Below are 15,278 nucleotides of genomic sequence, written 5' to 3'. Positions count from 1 at the left end.
ACACTTTTTCCAGCTGTTTCAGAGACGATTTCAACTCTGCTTCTCCCTGCCCTGCCCTGCCCTCCCCTCATGAAAGGCCAGAGCTCTGTCAGACTGAGCTAGTTGCTCCCAGAGAACTCTAAAAAGCCTCTAAAAATGCCCTTTACAGGAGGCGAGAGAATACGTGCCTCATTTGCATAAGGCATTTTTTGCTTGTTAACCCTTGGTTATCTCTTAAAAGGCAAAAAATTCCTTATGCACAGGAGGCCCCTAGTTCTCTGGCCTCCTCCTATAGTTAACACAAAGCAAGTCACTGTGAATCTGGCAGCAACTACCTTGGCTTTAATTATTTTTTAAAAAAATCTTTAAAATTCTTTTTCTTTTCCTCATGACTGGTGAGGCCACGCCTTCCTTGCCTCTAGTGACTGCACGTCCCTGGTAACCACAATCTAAGTTCAACACCCCCCACCCGAGTGCCATTGACCCTTATCTAACTCGAACCAAGTGCTGATTGTTTGTTGACAAGATTCTTGCTCCATTGGCTGTTTAGCAATGAGTCAGTTAAATTGAACCTTCATATATGGACCTGGTTTTTCACATCTGACCCAGAATAACACCAGAATACATAATATATTTTTGGAATGCTTGACAGTTTTTTAAAAAAGGGATATATGATATAATAGTTGGGTACTATGAAGATTTGGGGGTTCAACCTTTTTTTTAAATATAGTAAAACTCTATCAAATCTTGATTCAAGAGATTTTGCAAATAATAGACCAAATTTCCACATGTGCACACACTATAATGATATCATTATACAAATTATATAATTGACATGATTTGCGTCAATGTATTCATTCATATAATGACATTATTTTCCTAATTATGCCATCATGCCAAATGTTGTAAATGAATATGAATGTAGTCATTTGTATCATACCACTAGTTTGCAATTTGAGCAACAGTCTCCATCCATTAGACATTCCCAGATGTTTGTCCAAGTCAGTTTCAGAGCTAGTGGCTGCATTTACCCAAGCAGCAAGTCTTAATTTCATTATAATCCTGGTTGTTTTGGTAGCCAGCATGGTGTACTCAAAATTGGGAGCTAGGTTTCATGTTATTTTGAAGCACAAATATATCACAAAATTGCAATGGCGGATTAAAACAGAATTTAAATGATGTAAAACAAACCAAAGAGAAATCCAAAAACTGTGCTTTGTCCAACCTCAACATCCACTCCTAAATTCCTGAGCCTGCCAGTCTTTGATTTAGCTGGAATATTAAATGCGGCTCCCAAGAATGAAACAATGTCCATCACTGTCCTATGTTGCATATATCTTCACCTCCAAAACCTCTTTTTGAAGGATTTGCTCTTGTATTTGTGAAGTCTAGAATCATCACAGGACTTCCCAAAACATTAGTTCAGCTGGAAGTATAGGCCTGTAGTTCTTCAGAACTCGTTACTTCTATGTCAGAGTAGTAGTGAAAAGACTCCTACACATAGAAAAACTGACCCTTTTGGTTACTCCATTTGAGACCAGCAGGTTGAAGCGAACTCGAGTTCAAAACCTCAAGGACTGAAGACTGAGTCATTTCAAATTCACCATCCCAGATTGTTAGGCAAAGTAAAAAAAATATCTGTTTGATAAGACCACAGTTCATTCTTGTGACAAAATTCATTTTATGCTACTCTATCTTCTTAGGGACGCAGCCCTCCATTTCCAGAATTTCAGGCCATCCATCATACTTGTTTGTCTCCTTATTGTTTTTCAAATGCTGTAGAAAAAGAAAAAAAGAGAAAAAAAATGAGGCACTTGCTTTGGATAGTTATACTTTTCAACAAATAGGAATATGGATTCCACAAAAGCAAAGCATTAACTTCTTCATCTCAGTAGCTGGTAGATATTTCTTCCTAAGCAGAGGTCGTATTCAGCCAGTTCTGGCAGGTTCTGGAGAACCAGTAGCGGAAATTTTTAAGTAGTGTGGAGAATCGGCAAATAGGCTGGCCCCGCCCCTGCTGCCTCCCAGCTGATCTTCTTTTGTTGCCCTGAATAGGAGAACGGAGCTGGAAAGCAGGTTAGTAGGGTGGGAAGGGAATGGGGATTTTGCTGTAAACTTACCCCAGGAGTGGGGAGGAAATGGGGATTTTGCAGCATCCTTCCTCTGCCATGCCCACAAAGCCACACCCACAAAACCAGACCCTCAGAGCTGGTAGTAAATCTTTTTGAATCCCACCACTGTTCCTAAGTATTACACTAGGTAATCCATGACTTACGACCACAATCGACCCCAAAATTTATATTGCTAAGTGAGAAATTTTGCTCCATTTTACAACTTTTCTTGCCACATTTGTTAAGTGAATGACTGCTGTTGTTAAATTAGTAACATCATTGTTAAGCGAATCTGGTTTCCCACCTTGACCTTGCTGGTCAACAGGTTACAAAAGGTGATCACGTGACCCCGGGACACTGCAAACGTCATAAATGCGAACCAGTCATCAAGCATCCAAATATAAATCACATGACCATGGGGATGCTTTAATGGTCATAAGGGTGAAATATGGTTTATAAGTCACATTTTTCAGTACTGTTGTAATTTTGAATGGTCACTAAATGAACTGTTGTAAATCGAGGACAGCCTGCAGTTTTAAGAGCAACAGGTTTCTAAAAACCCAGATTACAACCATGTGACTCCAAGGTGGTGGTGTGGCATTTTGTGATGCTCAGAAGTGCTTTGCAGGCTATAAATTATCCTTTCTGGGGCCATTGTTTTTTTTTTGAAAAGTTTTTTTATTGTTTTAATTGAACAAAAACACAAAATAAGAATCATCCTTCATTACATCTTGTAGAAAGTGTGTCGATTGGTTACAAATACATTTTGTGCGTTTCTTCCACAATCATTACTTATACTTCATTCATATTGAATTGTACATTTTAAATCAAAAATCTTTATGTATTTTACTATCAGTGTACCACAATTCTCATTTAACTACAATTATTTAAACATGCTTTTATCTGAAATCATTTGTATTTAAAGACACAACCACCTACTGGCATTCATTCTGGGGCCATTGTTAATTCTAACCTTTGTTAACTCAACGGTCATAAACTGAAGATTACCACCAGAGATAAAAGACAGAGATAGAGCAATATAGAAATGTTAGCTTCTAAGAGAAAGAAAAAAAGCAGGCAAGCCAGCCACAGGGCAATACTGCTGAAAATCTTAATTCCAGAGGTGTGAAGGAACGTGGGTTGGATTCAGAGAAGCAGAAGAATAAAAAGCAAAAGAATTATAAAAAATACCCAAGTTCTAGGAAAGTACAAAGTATAAGAAAGGAACTTGAAACAACTCGCCTTGATTGTGCTAGGTATAAATCGAAGCAGAGGGGGGCTTGGACAGATTCTGCTACCGTACCTTAAACCAGGGGTGGGCTTCAAAAATTCCAGCCACAGGTTTGCGGCCTCGTTGCTGGGTAGCCGTGGCCATGGTGGGTGTGGCCTAGTCGGCCTCCTGCACCACAGCCGGGGTGGGGGATTTTTTGCCCTCCCCAAGCTCCGGAAGTTTTTTTTGAGCCTCCGGGAGGGCAAAAACTGCTTCTCCCAGGCTCCAGAGGCCCTCTGGAGGCTGGAAACAGGCCCGTTTCCGGACTTCGGGAACCTCCAGTAGGCCCGTTTTTTGCCCTCCCCGAGCCTCCATGCGGCCCTGCACTTACCTTGTATGATGAAGAGACCACGTGGAGACTCCTGGGAGTGGTAGGGTGGGAGGGATGGAATGGGCGGAGCCAGCCAGGGATGGCATTTGTGGGTTCATCGAACTGGGCAGAATCCTAACTACAGGATCATCCGAACCTGTGCGAACCCCCAGCAGCTCACCCCTGCCCTAAACCACATGAAAGCACATCCCAAGATACTCTTCTTTTCTACCTTTGGCTAAATCTAAGGGCTGACAAGAATACCTGCCATGGGAATGGACCAGATTAACCCAGTTTTGGGAGCTGACATTAACAAAGGATTTCCTCTTTGCCAGGAAAGGGGATTTCCTGTTCTGTCGTAGTCCTAATAGTCAATGGATTGAAGGGGGGTTAGGATTTTTTGGATTCTGCCATTTTCTTAAGTAACCATATAAGATCACTTGGGATTATAGTACACAGCCATTGTTACCACAACGCACCTGTTCAAATGGACTTTTGTCTTTGAGTCCGCTCCCACCAAGGAATATCCAGTTGTCTCGAAAACCCATCTGGGAAGCGTATTTGCTTCCTAAGTCAGAAAATAACTTCCGGGCTTCATCATTTAGCCTGAGAGACAGAAAATCATTTTGTCATATTTTTTCCTTTAACACAGCAATTCAAAGTGTGGAGGATAACAGTGGCAGAATTAGCAAATTGATCAATGCAACACTTCAGCCTTTCAGAAGATGGCAGAAGACCAGTGGTGGGATTCAAATAATTTGACAACTGGTTCTCTGCCGTATTGACCAGCTGGGTAGGCGTGGCTCAGTGATCATGTGACTGGGTGGGCGTGGCCAACTCAACATCACTCACTTTGATGGGCACTTCGCCTTAGCTGTTACAATGTAATAAGGGTTAACCGGAGAGACAGTTTCTGTAAGCAGGGGAATAAAGCTTAGGCTAGAAACAACACCAGAGTGTTTCCTTTCTGCCTTCCTTACAGGATTAGCCCTGTAAAGTGGAAAAAAACAAAAGGAGGTTTCTTCCAACAACCAGTTCTCCGAACTGGTAAGAAAGTTAACAACCGGTTCTCCTGAATAGGTGCAAACTGGCTCAATCCCACCACTTCAGAAGATCCATCTATACAATGCTAATTCAGACTGCAGATAGTTTCTCCTTATTTTCTGTCAACCAAATCTGTTGCATAAAATATTTTCTCTTTTAGCTATTTCCATTCATCTATGCAACAACTCTGTGGTTCCCAGAGCCAAAGGTTTTAGGAGCTTCCCTCTCCATCCAGGCAGACGGAGAAGAGAAACACTCTTAAATTTTCCGTTTGTAGGCTGTCTGTCTCTATTTTTCTTTTTCTTTGCTATTTTGCAGGAAACTATCGAAACAGGATGTTTTGAATTGAGATTCTGAATGCTCTTAAGTTGGTGTGAGACAAAGAAGAACAAACATATTTTGCATTCATCCCAAACCATCCTTTTCCAGAAAAGTAGAAGCAGGACTGTGAGATGATTTTAGCCAGGAATGAATCAACCTCCCTCCCTCCCTCCTTCTTATCCAACATTTGTTGCTGATATACTCCTATATACCCTGGAGGTACTTCCATTAGACTGCAATATGCTTAAAGGTAAAGGTTCTCCTGGCACATATTATGTGCTAGTTGTTCCCGACTCTAAGGGGTGATGCTCATCTCCGTTTCAAAGCCGAAAAGCCAGCACTGTCCGAAGACATCTTCGTGCTCATGTGGCCGGCATGACTAAAAAGCGCACAGGACACTGTTGCCTTCCCACCAAAGGTAGTCCCTATTTTTCTACTTGCATTTTTACATGCTTTTGAACTGCTAGATTTGCAGAAGCTGGGACAAGTAATTGGAGTTCACATCATTAAGTGGCACTTGGGATTCGAACTGCTGACCTTCAGACCTTTCTGATCAACAAGCTCAGCATCTTAGCCACTGAGCCACCTCGTCCCTTTGCATCATAGAGAATAGTTTATTGTCATTGTACGTATATGCATAGTATACCCATACAACAAAATTCACATAACACCCAGAGACCAGGCCCAACACACATGACAATCACCCCCCACATCCCAAAAATTCCCTGCCCCTAAACCACCCAAGCATCCTTAGGACATACTTAGGACAGCACTAGAATACTACAGCACTAGCAATCCAAATTGCTTTACTGTTCATTTAAATAAGGTAGAATTTTAGCACATCTTCCCATATTTCTGCAGCTGAAAAAAACCTTCAGAGCCATTTATAAATGTGATATCTTGCAACTTACAGAAGCATGTCTTCAAACATTATATATATTGTATACACACACACACACACACACACACACACACACACACACACACACAAACACAGGTCTTGGTGTATTTGGGTCTTTTCCTGTGTAAGATTGAGAGTATCTGAGAGTAAACTGAACACTTCAACAAGAGAATAATTATGGAAGCCATCAAAATAGAGAAACACCCCCACAATATGATTAACCCTGATGATACCTCCCGCCTACCAGACATCTGGAAACTAGCCCTAGTCAACAAACGAGTCCCAGCCATGAAAACTGACACCGGACCCAGAACAACACAGGACGCAACCACCAATCACGCTCACCAGACTCAAACCCAAACCCATCCCATAGACCAAATGCAACCACCATCCAGAAGCCAAACCATGGCGGCATCACCAACTGCTGCACCCCACTCTGACCCCCACACAAAGTAAACAGACACACTCCATGAACATATGGCCAGACCGCAAACTCGGAACCAAACCAAAGCCTGGGATGTTACACCATAGCCATCTGCTCAGGACATTACACCATAGAACTCAGGAGGTTACAACGCAAAGGCTCAGGATGTTACAACGCAGCCAACCCCACAGGAGGTTGCAGCACAGGACTCAGGATATCACTACAATAGAACTCAGGATGTCACCACACAGCCCATTACCCAGGTCATTACAACACAAAAGAACAATAGGCACACAGCCAGTACCTCAGCCACACAGGATGTTATGAAACAGCCGACTAATCTGTTTCATCAACTCCATCAACTAATCAAGATGTTATCACACAGCCAACCAATCCGCTTACAGCAACAAAGCCAGCACTCCACACCCACCCACCAATATTTATAGAAAGACGGCAGCTTAGATCACGCTTTGCTCGCACAAGCACAAAGCCAAAATCACCAGCCTGAAGATGATGAGTGGGACCTTGTCGAAACATCGCCAAGATACTCTTAATCTTACATGGGAAAAGACCCGAATATGCCAAGACCTGCATATCTGTACCCATGAAAATCTATGAACACACACACACACACACACACACACAGACACACTCAAATTGCCCACAAATTGCTTTAAAAGTAATGCTTATTACTTTTCTTTCTGTATAAATAAACTATATATATATATAAACTATATAAATAATAAGCAGAGCAACAAAGAAAAACACCTCTGGAAATTACATTATAATCAAAAGAATTCCATAATAATTGACTGCATTTTTTGAAATTTGTCCTTTTTCTTGCTCCTTTAACAACAGTTGATCTAGATTCATAGTAATAAATCTGCCAAGATTAGTCCAAAACATGATGCTAATAGGATAAGACCAAAACAAATGAGTTAACGTTCCTATTCCTGAGTTAGACATCCAGTAATAGTACAGAATAACTAACATTTACTAAGCATTTTTTGAGATATCCATTATATTTCAACAGTGATACTATTATATTCATGTCCTGTTAAGATCCTGGATATCCATTATATTTCAACAGTGATACTATTATATTCATGTCCTGTTAAGATCCTGGAATCATATTTATGTGGTACAATGCAATCCTTCACTGCTTTATCAGAACAGGATATGTTACTTCAAAGGTCATGGAAATAATATAAATATCCTTGATTTCCTTTGACTATTTCTGGTTTAGGAATTACAGAATCTCCAACTATTTCAAAAAGGCAATTTTTGAAATTTATTCCATAGTTTGCATGTCAATTGAAAGTAATGTGATTATTCAATATTATTCAAGATGGACAGTGATTAATATTTATATGTATTTATATGTAAGAGTATAAGTATATACATATGTATATATGTAGCATGTCTATATGTGTGGTTTGTATGTGTATACTTTTAAAAGCAGGCAACAGAATTTCATTTTTAATGTGTGCCAGTGTGTCTTTAATAAAAATGACAATAAAGGTTATCTTACCATTTATCTCTTAATAAATAAAAGAACATAGTGAATAAGTTCTCTCATAATATATCTTGAGGTTGTATTCATCTTAGTTGCGCTCATGTTATTTCATATTGTTGGAATTCATTGTTGGAATGTATTTTTGTACAACAGCTATAGTAGTATTCAGCCAATAGATGGCAGTGTTTACAAGTTTGACTCTATGATATATACTCTATGTTCCTTTGTTCTAAATAGAGTTTCCTGTTTCCTGTTACAGTTAAAATAGTTAAGCAGTAAAACACCTGGTGACTGTACACTCTGTTTGAGCTGTGGTGCTATATATTGAAGTAGTATATGAATCAATATTGGCTAGTTGCTTTTATGTTTCTATATAATTGTTACTGATTAAACCAATATTTGCTGTTTGCTTCTGATATGTTATAATGCTAGAAATCATTTCTTAAGAATTAAGCTTTGTTATTGGCTTCTGCTTATATTATTGTATACTGTCAGAAATTAATTGTTTTCTAGCCTAGCAAATTGTAACCTTAATACTGCATGGCATTATTGGAAATGTTATCTCACTGCTGCATCTTGCTTCTATTCTTGGCTTCAAAGCTAGGCACATCATTGAAAACATAGAAGAAATTGTTACACGGGAATATCAGGCTGCATAGATAAAGAAACCAAACTAGGGAATTCTCCTGGCTCATAAATCCTTAAAGCATTTTGCCGAAAAACAACTTGGCAAAGGGGAGCTGCCACCCCCTACACAAGGCTGTAGGAATACTCCATAGATAAGGTAGACAGAGACAGGAGCTTGAACAAAAGAACGCTTTAAAGATTACGTTGGTAACGACTCTTTGTCTCTGATTGGATAAACTTTGTTTCTATCTGCCTAGAATGTATATAATACTCTGACCCACTCTTGCAGCGTGTGGTTATTCCTTACATGCATTTGTTTGTATGTTTTGGATATAGTTTTGTCACACAGCTTTTACTACGGCGATAAATACTTTTTGCAAGCCTCGAGTCTTACTCTTCGGTATTTCAGTGGCTTGGGGAAACCGCTGGAACCTTACAATATGAACAGAATTTGTAGCACGTATTCAATATACAAGGGAATTCTAGACCATCTGTCTTGTTTTCTCTGCATCAAAAGGATATTAACAATTGAGAACTTGATCTTAGTGTATTTTGAGGATCACATAATGCTTACATCACTAACAAGAACTTTTAAATATGGATCTCCTTGTGTATTATTTCTATGTAAACAAATTACACCACAAAGCTAATTAAATGAAAGAAGTACTTCAGTAGTTTACTTACTTTGTTGCTGGGTCATCATAAGAGGCAAGGAGCATAAGGGTGCCTTTGCTCATTCCTTTCATAAAATTTAGCAAATGTTTAATATCTTACGGAGAAAACCGAGAAAAAAAAGTCTGTGAATTACTTGTTGTGAACTTCTGATATATATAGAAAATATAACTAACAAAGGAGATCACAGTCTTTCTTAACGAATAATGTAGTACTTCCCCCCAAGAAATAAAGCAACCAAATGCAATAGGTCAGCTTGTGCTTTCTAGATGTTGGCTGCGCTGTATAGAGGGTTCTGTATACAAGAATAATCCCATAGACTGATCCAACCTGCTTTGCTTTGAGATAGGCATAATAGACTGCCTATGGAAATAGGTACAATAGACTACAATGGAAATAGGTACAATAGACTACAATGGAAATAGGTACGATAGACTACAATGGAAATAGGTACAATAGACTACAATGGAAATAGGTACAATAGACTACAATGGAAATAGATACAATAGGCTACAATGGAAATAGGTACAATAGGCTACAATGGAAATAGGTACAATAGACTACAATGGAAATAGATACAATAGACTACAATGGAAATAGGTACAATAGACTAAAATAACTATAGAAATCCAACCTGGAGGTTACCCAGTTTATAAGTTTTAGCCTGTATTCAGAAGTTACAAGGAACTACAGAAGTATAATTAATATTAACCATCTCAACAATTTCTTTGCTTTATGGAGATTTTCTTGAACTTTCAACTTTCCTTAACTCTCAGAGTTCCACTATTAATACATAACGGATTAACAAATTCACATACCTCCAGAATACATGTCAAAGATATCTGTTTTGATGAGTTTTCCCGTGGTTCCTGGAGATTTTAAATGAAACACAAGTTTAAATGAAACATGTTTATAAAGTACATGCACTTAGTTCAGTCTCTGTAATAATGGAAAAATGAAATAAAAATGTCAAAGGGTAACATTAATTGGTTATCAGGAGTGGAACGTGTTTTCAATATGAGTGGAAGTATATGATAAGAATTTTTTTACAGCATTCTTTGCATTGTCCCTTTTGTCCTGTTGCTAAAACTGCGAAAGACAGGTTTTGTGCTTGTTCTTGGAACATGGCCAAAATCTACAAAATGGATACAGATCATTTTAAAAGAAATATGCATTCAAAGTATGAGGAAACATGTAAAGATGTATGATAAGTTTTCCAGGATGTTGAAAATAACTAATAAGAATTACTTCTTATGGGCAAACAATTCTGCTTTGCTTCTAACCAAAAAATCTTGTAGATTTTTGAATCAATACTCAAGTGACGCTGAATCCCAAAGAAGGTGAATGTATAAACCTGAAAATGTTGCCACTTTCTAACAGTATTTGAATCTTCCAGTTATCAGAATATAAATTGTGTATCCTTCACTAAAGTAACTCAATAATCAAATACTGTAAAGTTTGACTTCAAGCAATTTGTAGGAAACTCTAGTAAATATTTAACAATATTAACTATTGCCACAGTCACGCCTATGGACAATTGCTACAAGCAGGAGCTGTAAGATTTCTTCCTCTTCAAAATGGTGTTTGTTAAATTGATAATTATTTGTAAAATGTCATACTTTGGGCCCCAAGTCTGCATTCTCCTCCCTTCTGTGGATTCAGAGGCCTCTCCAAATTGTACTAGCGTAGGTGTCAGGTCTGCAGCCAACTTTTCTTTTGGATCTTTGGCCTGCCACACTTTCTATTATTCTACTATGCATTTTCTATTGTAGGAAAATGGGAGGGGGGGATTGTTAGATGCTGTGTAGCCATAACAAAATTCTTTCTAAAAAGCCAAGGTCATCCTTTCTCTTTGCAACTCTGCACCTGACCGCAACTGGATGGGTGCAACTGCCAACATGGCAGTGGAAGATTGGACTATGTGATGGACTTGTGGGTGTGGGGGCAAGACTTCAACTTTCAACTGGGTGAGGAAAACTGGGAAATTTTCAGATTCGGGTATTCCCAGATGTGCTAGCACGGCTTTCTTAATAAATTGGAACTTTGAGCAATATTCTGCCTTGGACTCTGATTTACTTTTGGATGCTATTTGGAACCCCGACAGTAGGGCTGTCAAACTCCCAGCCCACGGACCAGATCCATCAAATGCTGGCCACACCCATGCCTGGTTTAGTGAAGGGGAAAAAAAGTCCCAATATGTCATGTGATGCTGCCATGACAATGTCCGTTGACACCCCTGACCTAGTGGAAATTTTGAAAAAACTCTTGAATGAGGAATACTTTAAAAGTTTGTTTTAAATCCTGAAATAGATTTCATACAAATTCAGAAACAAAGAAAAAACACGATTTCAGAAATAGGAAATATCAAAGCAGGCCCACACACTTTGTGTCATTCCCCATTTTCCTTACTAAAAAAAATGTCATGCTGCACACCCTCAGACCAGCTAATAAAGGCTGCAATTCTCTTCTGCTGAATTTTGCATCAATCGATTCACAAAAATGTGTGCAAACAACGACAAAAAAGCATACCACTATATGCATACTGTAAACCCCCTTTGCACTGCAGCGACTAATTAAGAAACTACTAAAGGTATGAATAAAGCTGGTGACCTATTTGTGGTTCGCCCATGATGAAAACCGCACACAGCATAGCCACCTTTGTTGCCAGCTCAGATATGCTTTCTGATATGTAGACAACAGTGGTGGGTTCCGGACCCCATTGCAACCAATATGCTGCGCATGGGGCTGGGCATCGTAGATGGGCACATGCACTGCACGCGCATGCTCACACCATTGCCCTGCGACACCCAGCTGCTTGGTGGAGATCACACAGACACCGCATGCTGTGCACATCCCTTTGATCGGTCCTGCTACAAACAGCTATGGAACATAGGCGGATGGGTGGGCCAAATGAGCCACCGTACCAGTATGATGGTCGCTGCTCCTGGCTAGTACTGGTACCACTGTACCTGATCGTACCGCCCAGGACCCACCACTGGTAGACAAGATGGTGATAACACTGTTGATGATGCTACAGTATGTACAATTCCACCACATATGTGTGCATCAGGCACATGATTGTTTATATCTAGAGATATACTTTTTACTATGCCTTTTAGAGTAATTAGGGCAATTGGTCTTTCTGTACTTCTGCTGCACTGTATCGCACCCATTCAAATTCTGCTCATTTATTTTTATTTACTAAGCTATTCCAGTCTTAACTGACTCAGAAGGATATGGCTTTTTTTGCTACTTGTAATCTTAGTGCCTCCTAGGACTTTCATCCCATGTATAGATCTTGAATAGCTACAAGTTCCTTTTTATCTACAAAGACATGTTATGTCTGATCGGACTTTCCTTTCTGGTCTGCAGTCTCACAGTAGGAGACGGCCCAGGGATTTTGTCTCATTAACCGTATCTGTTGCTCCTTTTCTTAGTATTAATTTTTATTGAAGGATCTTTGTACAGAAAGTTGGACTTTTTTATCCTTTCAGTCTGATTAACAGTATATCGTGGATCCCTTCTTTCCACTCTCTATCCTTTCTAATCATTAAAACTAAGTTTGTTTTATTTTCCATTTTCAGCAACAAAAAGGGGTGGGGGATTCTGTCACTTGCAGATATATTGTTATCTTATCCCTAATCGAACAAGTCAATTTTGATATCTCTGAAAATTCTGTTATCTTCACCAACCATTCCCTCGTTGTGAGAATGTATGATTAAGCTACAGGTAAAGTTTATGAAGTCTTTAACAGTGCCAAAGTCCATTGGGCTTGCCAGATGTCATACTATTTTCTCAAGGCTAGCTTAGTTATCATAAAAATGATATCATTTTTATATTGTTTTATGATTCCAGAGTATTGTCTGTTTTCTCTTTCATAATCAGAGCAGCCCATTTTTGAAGGGTAGAAATAGATTACGTTGGAGTCCTTGGTGCTCTCTGAACCTGGGTGTTTCATTACCAACTAGATATCATTTTTTAATGCACATCATCACCCTCAGTTGGTAACTGATGATGATACCTAGTTGGATAATGAAATGTCTGCAGGCAAACAACCAAGCTCAGAGAGAGCACGAAGGACTCCATAGTTCAGTGATGGCAAAACTTTTAGAAACCGAGTGCCCAAGCTGCTCACACACGCATGCCCAAACTAAAAGGTGTGAATGCATGCACAAACATGTTCAGGAATGCAGGGAGATGCATGCATGCGCAGCAGAGACCCAAAGACTAGTTGACCGGCGGGAGGTGAGGCATCCCAATACCAGCGCCCCGACAAGACCTTTTTCTTTCATGAGCTTCTGTTTCATCGTTTGCAGGGAAACAGAAGCTCACAAAAGAAATGCCACGGAAATCTAACCTGGGTCAACGACGCATGTGCCAAAAGAGAGGGCTCTGTGTGCCACTTCTGGCACGGGTACCATAGGTTATCCATCATGGCCATAGTTCAACCTTGGTCTACATATATTCTCTTCTATTGGAATGAATTACTTTGTTCTTCACTCACATGCCTCCCAATGTGAATGTGACCTCTTGGCATTTTTAAGCATGCTTTTCCTTCTGATGTTGCCTCAGCTGCTCTTGACTTCTTTGGTTGGTGCATTTCGCTTTGTCAGAGCTAATTCCTGCAGTTCATTAGCTACATTTCACAAGGGCAGGAATAAACCGCATTTAAATTAATGGTTAACAGGATTTCTAATATCTTCTAATACCTAACAACACAATGACTTTCATACTTGTCCTGTAAATAGAAAGTTGCTCATTTGAAACCTGGCAAAAGCATTGTCCTTTACCAAAAAAAAAGCACTATTTTCCCCATGACCTACCTACTTTTCCCTTTCCTTTTTAAAAAAGTATTAAATGAATTCAGTGGTGTACCACTTCAATATTTTCCTAGTCATTTGGAACAGAAGGGTTTCAGCTGTATTGCCCTGTGAATTAGCCAACAAACTGTTGGGGTTAGCTTGTAAGGAAGTGAAATCAGGGGTGGGATTCTACCGGTTTAACAACTGGTTCGCTGAGCGTGCGTGCACAATTTACAGAGAAACCACCTTCCACGGCAATCCACTCTGCTGCGCCTATTAGCTGGGCTTCAGAAAATGAAATATAGATGAGTATAGTGTAAGGGCGGGCGGGTGAGGGTGGGTGGGGGCAGATGGGCCCAGCTGAAAGTGAGAGCGAACTGGTTCTCTTGCAGCTGATAGTCGGAACTACCGGTTCGCCCAAATCGGGCTGAACTGGTAGAATCCCACCAATAGTGGGTTCCAGATCCTGTTGCAACCGTACCCCGGTCTCCCCACATGAACACGTACAATGCACGCATGCATCCTTACATCTTGTGACGCCTCTGCGAGCCTCTGTGACACTCCAGCTGCTTGGTGGAGCGTTGCACAGGAACCATGCGCTCCGTGCATGTGTGCGTAAGCGCTGAAGAACTCAAATACAGGTAAGGAGCTCAGGCAGGCAGGTGGGCCCTCTGCAGCATTGTACTGGAATGGTACCTGGTGCTCTGGGCAGGTACCGGTACGCCCATAGCAGGGAGTACCACCTGCAACCCAAACACTGAATCCCACCCCTGAATGAAATACATCAACTAACTTGGAAAGGCATGCCTATGGTAACATAAATGGGAAAGGAGAATCCTAATCATTAGCAATGGGGTGATAAAGTGATGTTATCTCTCCCTGAACAGGTGGCTCACCCAATTCGGTGATGAGACAATTGTGAAATGGGGATAAACCCCGAGTGAGAAATACTGAAATATTTCCTAGGAGGGAATATCCACTTAGAATGCTTGTCCCAGGACGCACAGGATGATAGTGGTAAGTAGTACTTTCCTCAAAGTTGTAGAGCAGCTAAAGTATTTTCACTGGTTGCAGTGAATCAGCATTTATTTGGAAATAGCACCATGTGAATGACATAGCCATGTCCAGTAGCAGACATAGGGAGAAATTGTCATATGATAACAGTCTTTAAGACTGGGCCCTTTAAATGGCAAGCAAATCCATTAGTTCTAGAATATAAATTCAAATCGTTTCAATAGCGTGCAGAAAATTTTCCCTACTTGTTGAACTAAGCCTTTCTTGTGGATAATAACCCTCATCTC

At 40.0% G+C, this 15,278-nt stretch overlaps 1 protein-coding gene across 1 annotated transcript in view; it reads right to left on the bottom strand.

Moving 5' to 3' along the window:
• Window positions 1-387: 387 nt before the first annotated feature.
• The window catches only part of FAM3D (FAM3 metabolism regulating signaling molecule D), a 49,861-nt gene continuing 34,970 nt past the window's right edge, over window positions 388-15,278 (bottom strand). Inside the window, exons 7-10 of the mRNA XM_032238893.1 lie at window positions 9,994-10,044; window positions 9,188-9,272; window positions 4,150-4,276; window positions 388-1,755 (exon numbers count right to left, since the gene is read on the bottom strand). Coding sequence (XP_032094784.1) covers window positions 1,666-1,755; window positions 4,150-4,276; window positions 9,188-9,272; window positions 9,994-10,044 — 353 coding nt within the window. The 3' untranslated portion in view covers window positions 388-1,665. The remainder of the gene's footprint in view (window positions 1,756-4,149; window positions 4,277-9,187; window positions 9,273-9,993; window positions 10,045-15,278) is intronic.

This window comes from Thamnophis elegans, chromosome 2, assembly GCF_009769535.1.
Source record: "Thamnophis elegans isolate rThaEle1 chromosome 2, rThaEle1.pri, whole genome shotgun sequence".
In the NCBI taxonomy this organism is placed as follows: domain Eukaryota; kingdom Metazoa; phylum Chordata; class Lepidosauria; order Squamata; family Colubridae; genus Thamnophis; species Thamnophis elegans.
The sequence above is the reverse complement of the archived record's forward strand: the minus strand, read 5'-3'. Positions and strand labels throughout refer to the sequence as shown.